The following is a 17,995-nucleotide window of genomic DNA, read 5'->3' on the forward strand; positions in this document are numbered from 1 at the left end:
ATGTGTGTATATGTATATATATATATATATATATATATATATATATATATATATTATATGTATATATATGTATATATATATATATATATATATATATATATATATATACACACATATATATATATATATATATATATATATATATATATATATATATATATATATATATATATATATATATATACATATATATATATATAAAATATCATTATTTTTATCTTACCTTTGCCTGTTCCTTTGCTTGAAGGTCTCTGTGTCCCAGTGCCTGACAGAGAAGCACTGGTGATGGAAGCACTTCCATCACCAGTGCTGCCGATGACATCATCTGCATCGGAGAAGTCCTCGGACACGGACCTGTACACATCATTTGATTTTGGTGCCGCCTCTTCTTCCTCCGTCTCGTACTCCGTATCCGTCTCCGGACGGGGCAAATTGGCGATTAGAAAGGCATCCATGGTGGTCTGACCAGGACCGGGGTTCGATGGAGGCCCTCTAGCCCCTCTACCTCGCCCGCGTCCAGGGCAGGATCGGGCTGGTTCGCGACGGGAACCAGAACTAGAGGCGACCGGTGAACCATGGCTAGCCGTCGGGCGCTTGCTGTGCCCGGCCGGGGCCTTAGGCTTCCGCGGTGAGGGCATGAAACCCGCTCACAAACAACGAAAAAAGAAAAAGAAAACTACACGAATGAAACTATAGGATTACTGATCTACTGACACTAAACGGCACTGGAATTATCTGTCTCTCTCTCTCTGTGTGTGTGTTACACCAACGCTCTCCTCATCACACTGAGGTAAGTTCATGTTGAAACTTTTATAACATTTTGAGTGTTGATTTGTCAATGCTTTCATCTGGGAGGTGTTGCTGTGTTGTTGATGTGTTTGTGTTGGCTTGAGCTTCACCGAAGCCATTGTCGAAGCCTGGTGCACCCCGCGACCCACCCAACCCCTCTGGCCCGATTCTCGGACTGTGAGGAGGTCAGCCCATGTCCCTGAAAAGATACCGCCCAGACCACGAAGGAGAAACCCTACAAGGGTCTGCTACATCTGCAGCAAAATACACAAGAAAGGGAGTGAGACCTCATTCTACTGCCATCTGTGTCTTGTGCCTTTGCACAGGAGGCTTTGTTTCGAACGGTACCACGCAGAGATTGACTATGAGCATGCAAGCGGTGCTCGACGTCGATGATAGACAGACACATTTTGATGACATGAGTGTAGACATACTGTGTACCGATTTGCGTGATTTTAGGGCAAATTCTGTAGGAGCAGTGTCCAAAAATGTGTTTGAAAAAATCGGCCTGATGGTGGCGCTATATGGGACAGATCCATTTTGACGACATGAGTGTAGACATACTGTGTAGCGATTTGCGTGATTTTAGGGCAAAATCTGTAGGAGTAGTGTCCAAAAATGTGTTTTGTAAAATTGGCCTGAAGGTGGCGCTAAATGAGAGCTCCATGTTGATGACATCAGTGTAGAGCAAGTATGTACCGATTTGCGTGATTTTAGGGCAAAATTTGTAGGAGCAGTGTCCAAAAATGTGTTTTGCAAGAATCGGCCTCAAGGTGGCGCTAGAAGAGGGGCATGTGAGAATTGATGGGTGGAGGTTGTAGTTTGGCAGGCAAGGAGTGTGTGTGCAAAATTTGGCATGGATCTGGGCAACGGTTGCGGAGATACGATGTGACGTGCAAAAGTGTGACGTGTGACGGACGGACAGACAATGTGCCCATTACACTGTAAGAAAATATTGTTTTGTTTCAGATCATAAAGTAAGCATCTCATGTAATAAATAAAGAGCTGTGAGTAAAAAAAATTAGTTGTTTGCTTGAAAAGAGACCATTCACAAAAACGTATTTTTCTCCAGTTGTTATTCTGAGAGGGCTTGGTTTTGGTGAAACAAGGGTTTTCAAATGGCTATAACTAAAGAAGTGTACATGATAAAAACATAATTATTTTTTCTGTGGAAACTAGAAGTTATCCTCTTTCCTCTGGGCCATGGCATGACATAGTCATCATTAGACAGAATTTAAAAAAAAATGGTAAACATGGTAAGAAATCAAGAAATGCTTGGCAACCTAGCTTGATAGTTCACTTTTAATGGTGGCAGTCAATGAGTTAACAACAGCATCATTAGCCATTTGGTAGCTTAAGTCTGGGTAATCTATTTTAAGTAGATTGTTTGATTTGATTTGATTTTCCTTAACTATCGATTTTCATAAGTTTATTTTCTGTAAAAAGCCATTTGTGTTGAATGTGGCAACGTCATAAAATAGCATTGTGAAGCAATTGAAAGAGAGATGTGCTCAGCCATCTTTAATGTTATCCAACTCGATAGCAGGCAGACAGATATCAACCCAGACAAATAGCAGACAAACGTACATTAGTTTGTTTTGGTGTTTTTGTGGAATATGCTAATTTCACAGAATTATTAAAAAAGAGAAAATGTAGCAAATTACTTTGATTACAAATGTTGTCATTGACAGAATATAAATGGAATTCCAAGCCATAAACTAATGCACGTTGCAATTGTCTTGAGTTATGTGGAAATAAATCAAAAAGTTATCAAGTAATGTCATTTTATCAACTGGCCCTTGGGGGATAGCTTCTCTGTTTCTACATGTCATCTTTTCGACACCCAACTCTAACCCTTATCCTAACCTTAACCTCCGTGGGTTGAGTCGCCTTAACCTCCGTGGTTTGAGTCGCTACGCCTCCGGTCGAAATGATGGTCGTTCGAAAGAGCGCGATTTTACTGGCCCGCGGTCATTTTTGTAATGTGGCCCACCGGTTCAGAAGTTTGAGTATCCCTGCTGTAGAGGACAGAAAAACATTCTGCTCTGGTCCACTGGACCAGAGCATGATTGGTGCCTAGGGATGGGAAAATGTCATATCACGATTTTTGTGACAAAAGAAATCACGATAATCAAAATCCATTATCCTGGGGCGAAAGATTTGCCAAAAAAATAGCAGATCTACAAGCTCACAACGCGTCGCGAAAGTGAAAAAAAGACTGTATCAAGTACGTATATTATACTGCAAGTACCTTTTACCAATTATAGAGGGTTTAAATGGTACTGGATATGCAGCTCGGCAAATAAAAGGTGAATTGATCCCAGTGCATGATGGAGGTAGCCTAGTTCCAGACCCTGAATCGCTAGCCACACTCCTTTAAATATTTGTTTTGGCGATTCAGGGGTCTAGAATTGCTCTCATTTAACTCATTGAATGCCATTTCAAGATGGCCCCCAAGTACCAGACTGCCACTATCCTAGATTTCTAGTGCACGGATCAATTTTTAGTGCACGGATCGTGCACGCCCATGCACCATATATGCATCATATGTGTAGTACTTTTTAACAGCTTTCAAACAAAAAAATCCGCTTGGAAATCCGTTCAGGCATTCATGAGATAGAAGCCTTCAAAGTCAGACAAAACAAACACTGCCACCTTCCAAATTTCTAGTGCACGGATCAATTTTTAGTGCACGGATCGTGCACGCCCATGCCTAGATCATGCACCATATGTGTAGTACTTTTTAACAGCTTTCAAACAAAAAAATCCGCTTGGAAATCCGTTCAGGCATTCATGAGATACAAGCCTTCAAAGTCAGACAAAACAGCCATTTTTGACATTTTGAAAGATGTGTTTGTTATGGGGCTAAACATGCAATTGCGCAATTGCGATCATGCCTAATACATTTGAGGCATTTTTAGAAATTTTTTTATAAAAAAAAAATTTGAAAAAAAAAAGCAATTTTTTCAAAATGGCTTCCAACTCGGGAAACTCGGGCTGTGGCAGCCTGGGAGTACTGTAATAACTCGTGAAACTCGTGCCTTGGCAGTCAATGAGTTAAGAGGCCTTCCTCGTTTGAAAATCCGTACGGCGAATCAGCGTCGTGAATCAGCGTCTTGTGATCAGCGTGGGTTTGGGGTTTCCCAGAACTCATGTGCGTTTCCAAGTAAACCAGCGCCGCCGCCGTACCGGGCATCGCGTCGCGGTAAAATGCGGTAAAAATTGCGGTAAAATGCGATTGTATCGATCTCGCTATGAAACACCAGTAGCAGGCATGTTATGTTGTGTTCGATTACTAGTTCGTAGTGCTCCTATTCTGCCTGTTTCTTTGGTTAGCAAGTAGCACTAGCAAGCAACAGGCTAGCCACTAGCCAGCCACACATAACAACACTACGAAGTACGAACCTATCGCAGCAGGCTGCCTCTTTGGCAATGCCCATCCTTGAAATTGCCTTAGATCAGAGCAAGTTCAGACTGAATAATGGAGTGAAACGAAATGTCAATTCAGGCTGAGTGTCAGGCTATGATGGAGGACAATATCACGATAAATTAAATAGCCACGATACGATTATCGCAAGTGTTTTTTATCACGATAAACGATAATATCACGCATCGTCCCATCCCTATTGGTGCCCTGGGCCAATGAACCAGGGAGGCAGCACCCCAAAGCTTTTTTTTTCCTTTCTTTTTTCTTTTTTATGTATCGGCATCAGCACATTCATTCAGAATGATTTGCATGAGTAGGAAAAAGTGCACTGAGTGCAACTGGTGATCTCAGTTGGAGCTGTTGCCCCCACGACCCGATTCCGGATAAAGCGGTTGAAGATGGATGGCTGGATGGACATTTTTATGACACTATTTTAAGAACTGCAAAAAATACATACTCTCCCCTTGCGAGTCGCTGAAACACCCAGTGAAGATCTGCACACAAAGCCTACGGATTATATGGTGAGATTGATGACGCACACCCCTTCTCACATCAAGTTTCCCTTTCATCATGATCTCTGCGTAGATTGTGCTCATCATCATTTTTATTCACAATCTCCATACAGTACATCCAGGTTTTAACGGATACATTGACGACATAATTCATCTGTGTGGGTATTCTGCTTGGCACAGCTGCTGCGCATGTACAGTACGTGGATGTACACATTCGCCTTTGTGTTGGTGATATGTGTGTGGGGTGAGTGTACTGTGCATTGTCATTCATGTATGCTGTGTGTCTTTATATGCTAGGTTGTGTGTGTGCGTGTGTGTGTGCGTGCGTGTGCGCCACACACACACGCCAGTTAGCACCTGCCTTCGTCGGTAAATGTTTGGTGTCTCTATCAAGACTACAGTATATAAAAAGAATCGACTGAATAAATTAACAACAAAATAGGAAGCTAACTAATGGTGGCTGACAATCCTGTAGTTTCCAAAACAGCAACCGCTGCTGTAGCGGTGGCACAACTACAAACTAGCAGACTCAAACACTTTCCTTCATGGGCTCTGACAACAGTTTGGGTGAACATTGTGGTCTTCCATCACAGGGCTTGTTGGCATTAACAGTATGACTTCTCCCAATGTGGCACCAGGGCCTTTCATGTACTCTATTGCTAGCCTGGCCAGCCAGCCTCATACTGTGCATTCACTCACTCGTTCCTTCCCACAATGTAAAGGTGGTTGCACACTGCTGCATTTTTCGGGCCAAATATCGGAGTGAATTTCGGAGTGCGTGAATAAAAAAATCAACCTCACGTTATGTCAGTCACGTTTGCACACTGCTGCCCGTTTCGCGCACCACTCGGTCCCTTGCTCTCTCTATCTCTCTCTCTCTCCTTGCCCTGAAAAACGCATTTCGCAACGAAAAACGCAGCAGTGTGCAACCACTTTTGGCTGGACTTTGGGCTATAGGCAGCTTGAAAAGTGGGCGGGAGTACTTGCCTTGACAGACAGACTCCACTAACCAATCAGCGTAGCAAAACATTTCTCAGCCAGTCGGAAGAACGGCAAACAAACACGTCTTTTCGGCCGATGAACTCCGCTAGCGCATACTCCTGTTCCTTTTTAATTGTTGTTAATTGATTCCAACTCTGAAATAACTTCACTTATTGCTTGTTTTATTGTTTCAGCGTTAACTGTTACTAGTGTTGCCCGATCCCGATCACGTGATCGGATCGGCCGCCGATATGGTCATTTTTATAAGATCGGAGATCGGGAAAAAAATATCAAAAATTGTTTTTTTTCTGGGAGTAGTGAAAGTTACAGGTAAGGTGAATGCGATATGAAACGTAAGCTTACCATAATCACAGTAATCCTTAATCATTTTCAATCATTAAAGGGCTTTTGGAGAAATGAGACAGACAGAGCCCTGCAGAGGGGAGGTGATTGTGCCAGACGAGACAGACAGAGCCCTGCAGAGGGGAGGTGATTGTGTCAGACTGTGTCCAGCTGGCAGCTGATGCCAATAAGTAGTAACAGGCCCCTTGTTAATGGATCAAAGGAAGGCAATTATGTCTCTCTGCACTGTCAACTAGCTGCTACAGATGCATACTTTTCAAGCAGCCTGGTTAATTGGTTCTTAACTTATTTTGTTTCAACTTTAAAAATGGCCAATGTTTAACCAGTGTGGCTGGAGACAGTTATAGGCCTATATGTGATTATGAAGAAGTTTACTGAGGTTTTAGAGATATTTTAGTTTGTTCAACACAGGATATTTAAATGTAATATTTTGTTTTGTTTTCGTTTTGTAAAAAAAAGTAATAGAATTATGTTCTTATTGCACTATTCTGCTCTTATTTTGATTTAGTTTGCATGGTTATTTTGTGGTAATCTTTGTTTTTAATTTGTTGATTCAGTGCTGCACTAAGTGATAGAATGAATCGAATTTTTTTTTCTTAATGCCTTGCCAAAAGATCGGATCGGGAAAGATCGGGATCGAATCGAAAGCAATAATATTTGATCGGGATCGAATTCGGGAGCAAAAAAAACGTGATCGGGGCATCCCTAACTGTTACACTTGTTGCATCAAGGGCAGCCATGTTGTTTTGAAAATGCTGCAGCAAGCATCTACGTCACCATCTACACATGGACCAATCAGGGGAAGCTTTTCACTTGTTGTGCGGACAGCAGTTGTAACGCAGTCACTGATTGGCCCCGATCATTTTCTGATCGGGGCCAACTTCTCATACTGGAGCCTATTTGCTGAAGTCCAGACCTCATACTGTGGGAAGGAGGAATGAGTGAACGCAGTATGAGGGGTGGCCCGCCAGGCTACTCTATTGCCTCCAGGCTTAGAAACTGAAAGAACTGCTCTACGCTGGAAAGTTTTAAATGCTTACGGAGAGGATCCTCTTCCTGAACGAGGAGGATTGAAAAATCGATCCTCCGTCATAGGGGTGCCAAGATGGCCGAGATATATGTAGATGAAGTGGACCGTGAGTAATTTAACCCATTTAGGCCTGAACACATTATGACGCAATATTTTATGCTTTAAATATAAAAAAATAGCAGATATACAAGCTCTTGTAGATTGAGCTTGTAGATCTGCTATTTTTGAAAAATCGTGAAAATTTGACTTTTGACCCGATTCTATAAGTGTCTTTTGAATCCTAGTAAGGTTTTTTGAAAAACCTATGTTTCTATGATGGCAATCTGGCCAGCCATCGTCAAAGAAAAGGTCCTTTTCACTTAAATGGAGCTCAGTTAGTCTGTTCTTGAGAGACTACTATGTCAGTGGTGCTCGAACATTTTCATGTGAAGGACACCCAAAATGATATTTATGTGGAACACGGACCCCCATTTCAAAATATCTAGTTCCAGGGACCACCCAGAAGCAAAATTTGAGTTACAAACGTTTGCTTTGAAAATACATATATTCAAAGATTTTCACACATTTTCACGACTTTTTTTCAAAAATAGCAGATCTACAAGCTCGCAGCGCGGCACTCGGTGCCGCGCTGTGAGCTTGTATATCTGCTATTTTTCACTGGTTAAAGCGTTCAATAATTTTAGGCCTAAATGGGTTAAATATGTGCAGACGACAGCCTTGGCAGCAACCAGTAATCATTTACAAAAGGCCTTCTGGCAGCATCACAGTAAATAAGGGGACAACATATTGAAAAGCTGTTCAACTTAATAAAAGGTAATGTTCACTCTAGTGATGCAAACTGGTCAGACTACTGCTTGGCCTTACATCTACAACTCATTTAAAGGCGGACTACAACGGAAGTTCTCTATTTGCTCCACTTGCTTATACTGTAGTGATGCAGTTTCTAGTGAATTGGCCCAAAAAGGTGGCACATAGCGTTGGAGGGAATGTGATTTGACGGTCAAAAAGTAGGCAGACCATAACTCATTGAAGACATCAATATGTAAAGACGGGGCGGGCTGACGAGTGACGCTCGGTGTCACAGCGTCGCGCTATAGACTGACAAGGCAGCGGCTACGGAAACAAATTTGTGTTCGTAGGACATATGACGTCGGCCGCTGCTTGTGATTGGCTGAACCGGAGGCAAGCCAGCGCAACACACTGGCTCGGCTCTGCGGGGAGGACGAACAGGGAGGCGGGGGAAGGGGGGAACCGCGAGGAGTAGCTGACGTTGAAGTAGACGACGTTGATTGACACTGGCACCTGTCAGTCATTCTGTGAATTATGACATGGCGATAATGTTTGTCATCACGCATTAGGTTTTTGTTTAGGGGCTGGGCTTAGGGCTGTAATTGTCTTGTAATAATACTCAAACACAGTTTTGCCATGAAGTACACAATGAATAAACTAAATGATCTACTGATGGACTGATCAATCAAATCAATTTCTTACGTGAATCAATAATGAACAGACTCAATCCTGGCAAACAGCTGTCTTATGGTGAAAATGAAGAGAGAAAAGGCAAGCAAGAAAGAATCAATAGAATTCATCTTCCAGCAACATGGCAGCCAGGCTCTGTCATACTGTAGCACCAGGCTTTGGTTGTCGTGTGTTTATCAGTCGAGCGTCTATCAGTGTTAGTGAAACCAATCATCCAGAACATAGGAGACACCTGGGTGAGCTCAGTAAAATGGCAGAGAAAGGTAAGGAACTATCTGCTCTCTGAGAGAACCTGTGACTGAGGTGACTGTATTACAGATAGAAGGCAGACTACTCCAGTCCAGCTCACAGGGGCGTCACAACAAGGGAGGGAAAAGTGGGACTGAGTTACTAGGGCCCAAGGTGGAGGGGCCTTAATTATTTAACTATCTGTGCTGCGCAGCGAGCTTATAGATCTGCTATTTTTCGTGAAAACGTGTGCAAATCTTTGAATATATGTGTGTATCTTTGAAACGCTGTTTATTTTTTAAGCGAACATTTGTAACTCAAATGTTGCTTCTGGGGGGTCCCTGGAACTAAATATTTTGAAATGGGGATCCGTGGCCAAATACATCTCATTTTGGGGGTCCTTCAAATGAAAATGTTTGAGCACCACTGACATAGAAACATAAGTTATTAAAAACGATAAAAAAAAAAAATAGCAGATCTACAAGCTCGCAGCGCAGCACTCGGTGCAGTGCTGTGAGCTTGTATATCTGCTATGTTTCAATAATGCAGACATGCAAACAGCCCCAAGGTGAAAAAGGTGACAACTTTTCCTAGGGCAAAAATCTGCGGTGCGGAAATCTTGACCTTTTTCGGGTCGGGTCGGGTGAATTTGCACGATTCTAACTGGGTAAAACAGTGACTTACTCATATACAATACATGCAGCCAAATTGGACTTGTTGCCTACCACCGATTGTTCTAGATATAACAAAGAAAATTAAATCTACAATAAAAATATAATATAGCCTACAGATATAGTTATAGGAATATCCTATAATATTTAGGACTTGTCTTTAATAGACAGGCATAGACAGAGACACTATGCACGCTGTGAGCTTGTAGATCGGCTATTTTCAGTACTTCTTAAATAGGCCTGTGTTTTCTAAGATAATTTCTTAGATTTTTATTTTATTTATTCATGAAATTAGAAAAAATACATTTATTTATTTATTTATTTTAAATCATGAAATGTTTTTCTTTTTGGGGGGGAATCTTTTTTGAAAGTTTTTAAATGATACAAAACTAAATGTAGGAAACCAAACATTAACCCTTTCCAAGCCACGGGGAGCCCCTTAATATTAAAACCGGAATATACCGTACATCTGAGCAAGGAGTCTCAGCCGCGCCGTCTTTTTCCGGACTAGGTCATTAAAACCGAAATAAATGATTTTTATCCGAAAATCGGCGATCGTCTAACCTTCCCTAGTCACCGCTCGTCCATCGATAGCTCATGGCTGCTCTGACATGAAGCAGAGGTGACGTCATGGCCTTTCCTTCTTCGTGCTTCCTTGACACCGTCCGTTTACTGTCTGGAGGATAACATTAGCATAGCTGGAGTGCTAAGGGCTAAGCTAGCCAAAATGGTCACATCGACTGTTCAGTCATTCTTGGATTATATGCATGGATTATTATGCGCACGGATCGCGCGCGCGAAACGCACGGGGAGATCGATGCTCGGCCAAAACTACCACTCTATCCCAACGGAGATGGCGGGCTCATGTTTATAAACATAATATTATGTCTCAGATCACAATACAATAATAGAAATTTCACGGCTAATCTACCAACAACCATTCTATTTCGGCTGGCAAACTGTTAAGGGACCCATAAAAAAATTCACGACCCACAAATGTGTCCCAACCTTCCATATATAACTCTATGGTCCCAACCCAGTGCTTGGGAAACAGTCTTCTTGTAAAATCACAGATGATCATTGTATTCTCCATGAGGGAATACCAAGGGTGAGCGAGAAAATTGCTGCCAGAAGAATGAGACTAGCAGGACACTGCCAAAGACACCAGGAGCTTCCTGCCAGCAAACTGGTGCTGTGGGAACCAACACATGGGCACCGGTCACGAGGACATCCCACAATAACATACGTGGATGTACTCAAGAAAGACGTAGGAGCGCAAAGTACCAACGAGCTGGCCAGATGTATGGAGAACCGGGATGACTGGAAGCGACGATGGAAGGCTCGTCTGAGGACGACCTAGAGAGAGAACTGTCTGTGACTCTCTGCCTCATTATTTTTTTTCACCCTCTCTCTCTATCTGCCTCATCTTACAATAAATGCGAGAAATCTCTGTTCTGTCTAATAAGAGGCAGATGGAACGGCATGATTGCGTTGATTTAGCGTTAACATGTAGCTGCATCACCGTTGAGGAAAATCAACAAACGTAGGCTATTAGCGATTATGTCACGTCACCGCATCGATGCAGAATAGCGACCGCATCGCGATGCAAGCGAATTAAAAAGTCCAATCCACAACTACACCACACTATCAACGAGCACTCCATTCAGCGCTGCACGGCTGCAGGGCACTGGACAGAGTCAAGCATGGATGTTGACGTCACAGGCAAGAGAAAGCGAGTGCTTGATTTGTTCAAAAATAAAACAACCATATTCCCCATCCACCTTCACCACTACTGCACTGAAAAAACGGACGGAGCCAAGAAGAGAAACAAGTGCTCCTCTTCTCACTGCTGCTCAACGCAGCCTAGATGACACGACACCCCCCCTAAAAATTTTTACATCGAATCTGAACGAATCACACAAACGATCAATTTGGATTCAAAACGGAAAGCTACAAGTTTGCATGCCTGTAAATGGGTTAAACCCCCTCCCCCTATGAAAAACATTCATGGGGAGCCCACAGTGAATCCTTGTACCCAGGGCCCAGAATTTGGTGTGACACCCCTGCACCGATGGGCAGACAATTCCACTCCAGCTCGGTCAGGAACACTATAGCGAATAGAGTCAATTGTATATTCAATTCGTGTACAGTAGTTGGGCAGAAAGGCAGATATCTTCAAATTCATATACAGTACAACACCTCTATTTCATCCATGTACGTACTGTATGTAGGGCAGCACATGTATGAACTGTTGGCCAACAAGACACTGCATCATAAATCATTTTCACTATTGTCTCATTACCATAATCTCATCTCAAGGTTACACGGGAGCCAGGTATCATGGGCACCAAATCAACCGGTTAGAAACCCACTCACAAAAACAAGATAGCAGGGAGCCATGACAAGCTCCATTACAACACCACCTCACATCCCCTTCCCGAGTTGGTTTCTGTGTCTGGTTGAGCAGTTCTGTCAGCCTGTCTCTATTTGGATGGGATTGAGTTGCTCTTTTATTTAATTTTTTTGAGCAGTGCTAACTGCTCCTACATCTGGCTTTGTCGGCCTGTATGTACTGTATGTCTGTCCCCCGGCATTGGCCAAGCTTTGCAGGGTGCTTATTGAAATAGGCCTAGAATTATTGACTGCTTTAACCAGTGAAAAATAGCAGCTATACAAGCTCACAGCACGCTGCAAGCTTGTAGATCTGCTATTATTGAAAAAGTCGTGAAAATGTGTGCAAATCTTTGAATATATGTGTTTTTAATACGTTTGTAGCTCAAATTTTGCTTCTGGGTGGTCCCTGGAACTAAATATTTTGAGATGGAGGTCCGTAGCCAAATAAATATCATTTTGGGGGTCCTTCACGTGAAAAGGTTTGAGAACCACTGACATAGCAGTCTCTCAAGAACAGACTAACTGAGCTCCATTTAAGTGAAAAGGACCTTTTCTTTGACGATGGCTAAGCCAGATTGCTGACATAAAAACATAGGTTTTTCAAAAAACCTTAGAAGGATTCAAAAGACACTTATAGAATCGGGTAAAAATTCAAATTTTCAAAATGTTTCAAAAATAGCAGATCTACAAGCTCGCAGCGCGGCACTCGGTGCCGCGCTGTGAGCTTGTATATCTGCTGTTTTTCAATAGTTAAAGCAGTCAATAATCCTAGGCCTAAATGGGTTATAAGGCACAGCTCACTTCACACTGTAGTAGGCACTGGCCTACTACACATGCACAGAATCTTGCTAAACACAATTTTTTTTACGAACGTTTGGCCAACATTGTTCTCATGCAGGTTTGAAGTTAAAACCTGCATTGATTGAACTGGATGGCTTGTCAGTGTTGTATACATGTCTATATTCAGCGGGAGAGTTAAATTAACACATTCAGTGCCACCTTTTCACCACTAGAGGGCGCCCAATGGCCATAGAATCCACCATAGACAAGCGTTGTATATGCACAAGCCGTGCGCGTCCATGACGCGCCTGAACACTTTCCTTTGTGTCATGAACAGGGACAGGATGAAGTTAGCTTGAAGTTAGCTATTGGCTACCAAGCATTTTAGAAGCCCTATTTTCGGCGATTTAGCCATGATTAAACCTTGCACACCTCATGGATATGCATGGAACAGAGAAAATGAGCTCTAAAGATCCTGGATTGCATTGGAGTGGATGGTAAATATCGGCGGCGCGACGCTCTCGCGGGCCGTGTAAACAGATGACGGCCGGCGGCCCGGCTCGAAAAAAAAAAAAAAAAAGAATTACAAAAAAATGTTTTTTTTAAAAGCCGAACTAGTTCGGGATAGGCACCCAGAACGGTCCAAATCATCCCGAACTAGTTCGGGATAGGCACTAAAGCAGTTAAGAAAGCACTCACACTGTCAATTAAAACAAAATAATTAAAATGTGGCCGACTTCCCAGTTCCCACTCTCTGGTAGATACAGCAGCATTGACATTAGAAAATCTCACCTCTCACTGACAAGCTCCTCCATCACCGGCATCTGGCCTGCAGCGCTGACATTCATGTAACCATAAATGCAGAGAGTCCCTGTGGGAGAGAGAAACACGTTGCCGTCACCATCGCCATAAAGAGCTTTTCAATATTCAATGTCGAGGAATAATTACAGCCACAATGAGTCCAACGGTACGAGCTTAAATTCCTATAGAACCCATTCCAATGCAATAGTGATGCAATTGAGATAGTGCTACTTTCAACTCTGGAAATGTCTGTTTCCTGCTGCCGGGAGGGAACATTGTGAAGGTCAGATAGAGATCAGTGCACAATGCACAACTCACCATGACCTTATAGATTTGCCTCTGGCTGCATAAGTCAGAACAGCTCCACCATATGGACTGATGTCACCAGCACTTAATCATTTTGGGCATTTTACTGCAGCTGATGTTCCTACTGTATATACACTGCCATTCCTTTCATAAATCTCATATTGGCCTCCAGGGGCGTCGCACCAAATTCTGGGCCCTGGGTACAAGGATGAATGTTCTTCATAGGGGGAGGGGTTTAAACCATTTAGACTGGGAACGCATTATTACGCATTATTTTGTGCTTTAACTATTGAAAAATAGCAGATATACAAGCTCACAGCGTGGCACTGAGTGCCGCGCTGCGAGCTTGTAGATCTGCTATTTTTGAAAAATCGTGAACATTTGTGCAAGCTTTGAATAAAAAACTATGATTCTGTGTCAGTGGTGCTCAAACCTTTTCATGTGAAGGACCCCCAAATGATATGTATTTGGCCATGGACCACCATCTCAAAATATTTAGTTCCAAGGACCCCCCCCAGAAGCAACATTTGAGTTACAAATGTTCGCTTAAAAAAATACATATATTCAAAAGATGTGCACACATTTTCACGACTTTTCAAAAATAGCAGATCTACAAGCTCACAGCGCGGCACTCGGTGCCGCGCTGTGAGCTTGTATATCTGCTATTTTTCAATAGCATAAGTATAAAATAATTAGGGCCCCTCCACCTTGGGCCCTAGTAACTCAGTCCCACTTCCCCCCCCTCTTGTGACGCCCCTGTTTGCCTCTATCAGTACCAACCACTAGTAAGAGGCAGAGACGTCAAATCCAAAAGCCTCCAGATAGATAATGGAACATGATGCATGAGTATTGCAGCACAACATAGGCACTCCTTGTGATAAACCATCCTTGTTATCATGGTCTTATTATCTTGGTTGTTTTTTTAGTAATGTTTATTCATGCATCTATTCCCATAAATGACTTATTTCAGGTCAAACCTCCATCTGTTTGTTGTTCTGCTGAGCTTTGAAATATTTGTCTGATGGTGAGGATTAAAAAAGGAAAGGAATTTGCCCTTAAAATAAATAAAAAAGGACTTCAAACTTTTCCTCGCTGAGGTGAGGCAGGGCCAAACAGTGCCAGTCAGCACCAGGGTATGACAAATAAAGGGTTAAGCTGGTTGCACACTGCTGCGTTTTTCGTTGCGAAATGCGTTTTTCAGGGCAAGGAGAGAGAGAGAGAGAGAGAGAGAGAGAGAGAGAAAGAGACCCAGTGGTCCGAAAATACATACGAAACGGCAGTGTGCAAACGTGATTGACATAACGTGAGGTTGATTTCTTTATTTACGCGCTCCGAAATTCGCTCCCATTTTCGGTCGGAAAAACGCAGCAGCATGCAATGACCTTATCTTTATACCATTTCGCTTTTGTTTAGATCAACAATGCTGCAGCAGCGGTTCCTTCTGAACATTATCTCAACAAAATAAATGTGTCCATGACCGCATTATTCAATAAAAGCATAGCCTACCCTATAATTTATTCATGTGCTGCTAGAGCAGTGCTGTGTCCAGTGTGCTCCAGTCTAGAGCTTGCTGTGAGCTCACGTTAAGAGCTTCAGCAACAATCAGCCCACCTATCAACACCTGCACATTGATTTATTACTGGAGCCTGGAGACATCTGGTGTCCCTACACAAGGCACAACGTGGATAGGTAACAGGAAAACAGGAAAGATGAGGGACTCCGCTCAGGGGTGCTGGAACTCCCAAATCCCAAGGGGAGCTGAGCCTGGAGGAGTTCATGCGTGCGGCCTTTGGCAAGCACACACTACAAAATCGGGTATCATTTTTGTAACAGTTTTCTACTGTTTTTTATTCCCCATATACAATGGTGTTAGTTTGCAACATTGAGCCTACAGACAGTTTCTAGTTCTCAAATAAATAGACTTTGGTGTGCCATCAAAGCGGGATTTATTTTAAAACAAAATTTAAATTCGACTTCCCTTCTGACCGGAGGTGACCATGTGATAATCAAACACCTTTTTTCAACATGTTTTATTCCCCAAAGTTAAATACATTATTGTTTTAATATAGCTCTGTGTGTGTGTGTATATATAGGCCTATATATAAAATAAAATAAATGACATTTTTATTTTTCTCAATCGAAAAATGTATTTTTCTCCTCCCCACCACCAGGGGAGCTGCAGCTTCCTCAGCACCCCACTTCCAGCGCCCCTGACTCCGCTCAACCATATGGAGTTCTTCTTCTTCTTCTTAGCTAATCATTCCAATCATTCATACTTGTTCAATTAGTTGAATAATCAAGAAGGTCATTTTTGTGTTTGTTTTCAACAAATCAACATGGAAAAGAATGTAGGGGCACCCACTGACCTACCGGTCCAGGTGCATAGTTACCACATAGGCTCAGTGTAGCCTGACAGAGGGTTCCACTCCAGATCCCGACTACCTTTGCTGCGTGTCACTCCCCATCTCTCTCCCCATTTCCTGTCAGTCTACTGTCCGATCAATAAAGGCATACAAGCCCAAAAACAAAAATCTTGATGAATAAGATCTAAATTAGCATCCCTAGGCTGAATGGTAATCTGTTTAGTGTAAAAGCATGTACTTGTGACCACACAATCCAGATCTCAAGAACGCTTCAATGCTTCTCACTACTGTATATCACATAGTAGTACATTGTACTTTCTGGTAATTTACTTTTAAGTTAACAACTGAAGCACAAGAGTAAAGCCCTTTGCACACAGGCGCGTTTATCCGTACGGATAAAACGGACAATTTCACTTTTTAAAAAGAAAACAATGATTCTCTACGACCTCATGCACACCGGATCCGAATTGGCCGGGCGACGAGTGACTGCGTCTGTGCGTTTTTTTCTCGATCGAACCCAGTTCGATTCGTGCGTCTTGTCGCATGCGGTAAAAAACTCATCACTCCTTTTATGACTCCTTTTGGGATCCGCAGCGCCGATTCCGCACAGCATTGCACACCAAATCCAATGTGTTTTATTCATACAGCAAAAGGAAGAAACGCAACTGTCCTGTGTGCAAAGGGCTTAAGAGTATGGACATTTGTTTCAGAGATGCGGTAATGCATACCAATTCACATGACAGGCATCTCCCAAACTCTGATAAAACAAAGACTTTATTTAAGCATACAGCCCATCACCATTCTCCTTGCTTCCTGAAACGACATTAAGATCACACTACCTGTGTAAGTAAACACTTAATAACAACTCAGGGCACAGCTTTAGAATGTCAAGAGACATCTGCTTCCCCCACCAAAATAAGAGCTGGCATTAGTTTGCATCTTGGGGACACCCGAGGCATCTTTGTTCCGTTTCGGACACAGTGGGAAAGAGGAAGAGTGCCAAAATAAAATAAAAAAACAAACAAGGAAGAGCTGATGCTGATGGGCCTGGCCGCTGAGAGGGGAACCATCTCTGTCAAATCTTAAGGGTGATTTATAGTTGCATGCCAGCGTCATGCACCAAAAATAGCCGATCTACAAGCTACGTGTTGTGAGCTAGTAGTTAGAGAGAGAGTCAGAGAAAGGAAGAGAGATATACAGTATATCCCCCCATATGAATGGAGGGGGAGATGGAAAAGAAGACATAGACAGAGGGTATGGGGGATGAAGATAAAGATGAGTGAGAAAAAGACAAGGGGAGAAAGTGAGATCAAGAGGGATTGAGAGAACAAGGGGGAAATAGTCCAGGCGTTTCGGGCAGTATTTTGATGTAATCGTGCACTTTATGAAAGAAGCATGAAATTTGGCACACAGTTAGAACATGCCATATGGAACATTTTTGGCTATAGGGGCATCGCAGATTTGTCTTGGGAAACTTGTGGGAGCCAATTAAAGTTGGGCTCTCATAGACTTTACTATAGAGTAAAATAATACAAAAAATACATATGCTTTAAGTAGCATGTAAGGGGTCAAACTAGGTGTTTTGGGGGATTCTGAATCCAATGCAAACATTTGTTTTGCAGGAAAAACATTCCTTGGGCTAAAAACGTACCCCATGAAACTATGGTTTAGTGATGAGTCGTCACTTTTCAAAGTTTTGTGGCGGCCGTTTCTCGGAAAGGAATGTTTTTCGTGCAAAACAAATGCTTGCATTGGATTCAGAATCCCAAATAACACCTAGTTTGACCCCTCACATGCTACTTAAAGCATATTTATTTTTTGTATTATTTGACTCTATAGTTAAGTCTATGAGAGCAACTTTGATTGGCTCC

General features: G+C 42.5%; 1 protein-coding gene across 1 annotated transcript in view; it reads right to left on the reverse strand.

Annotated features, from left to right (window-relative positions):
• Positions 1-13,502, reverse strand: part of htr4 (5-hydroxytryptamine receptor 4) — a gene marked incomplete at both ends in the record, with an annotated part of 212,655 nt that extends 199,153 nt beyond the window's left edge. Inside the window, one exon of the mRNA XM_080745872.1 lies at positions 13,447-13,502. Coding sequence (XP_080601998.1) covers positions 13,447-13,502 — 56 coding nt within the window. The remainder of the gene's footprint in view (positions 1-13,446) is intronic.
• Between the last annotated feature and the right edge of the window lie 4,493 nt (positions 13,503-17,995).

The sequence above is a fragment of the Nannobrachium achirus genome (assembly GCF_963921795.1).
Source record: "Nannobrachium achirus genome assembly, chromosome: 17".
NCBI classification, from domain to species: Eukaryota; Metazoa; Chordata; class Actinopteri; order Myctophiformes; family Myctophidae; genus Nannobrachium; species Nannobrachium achirus.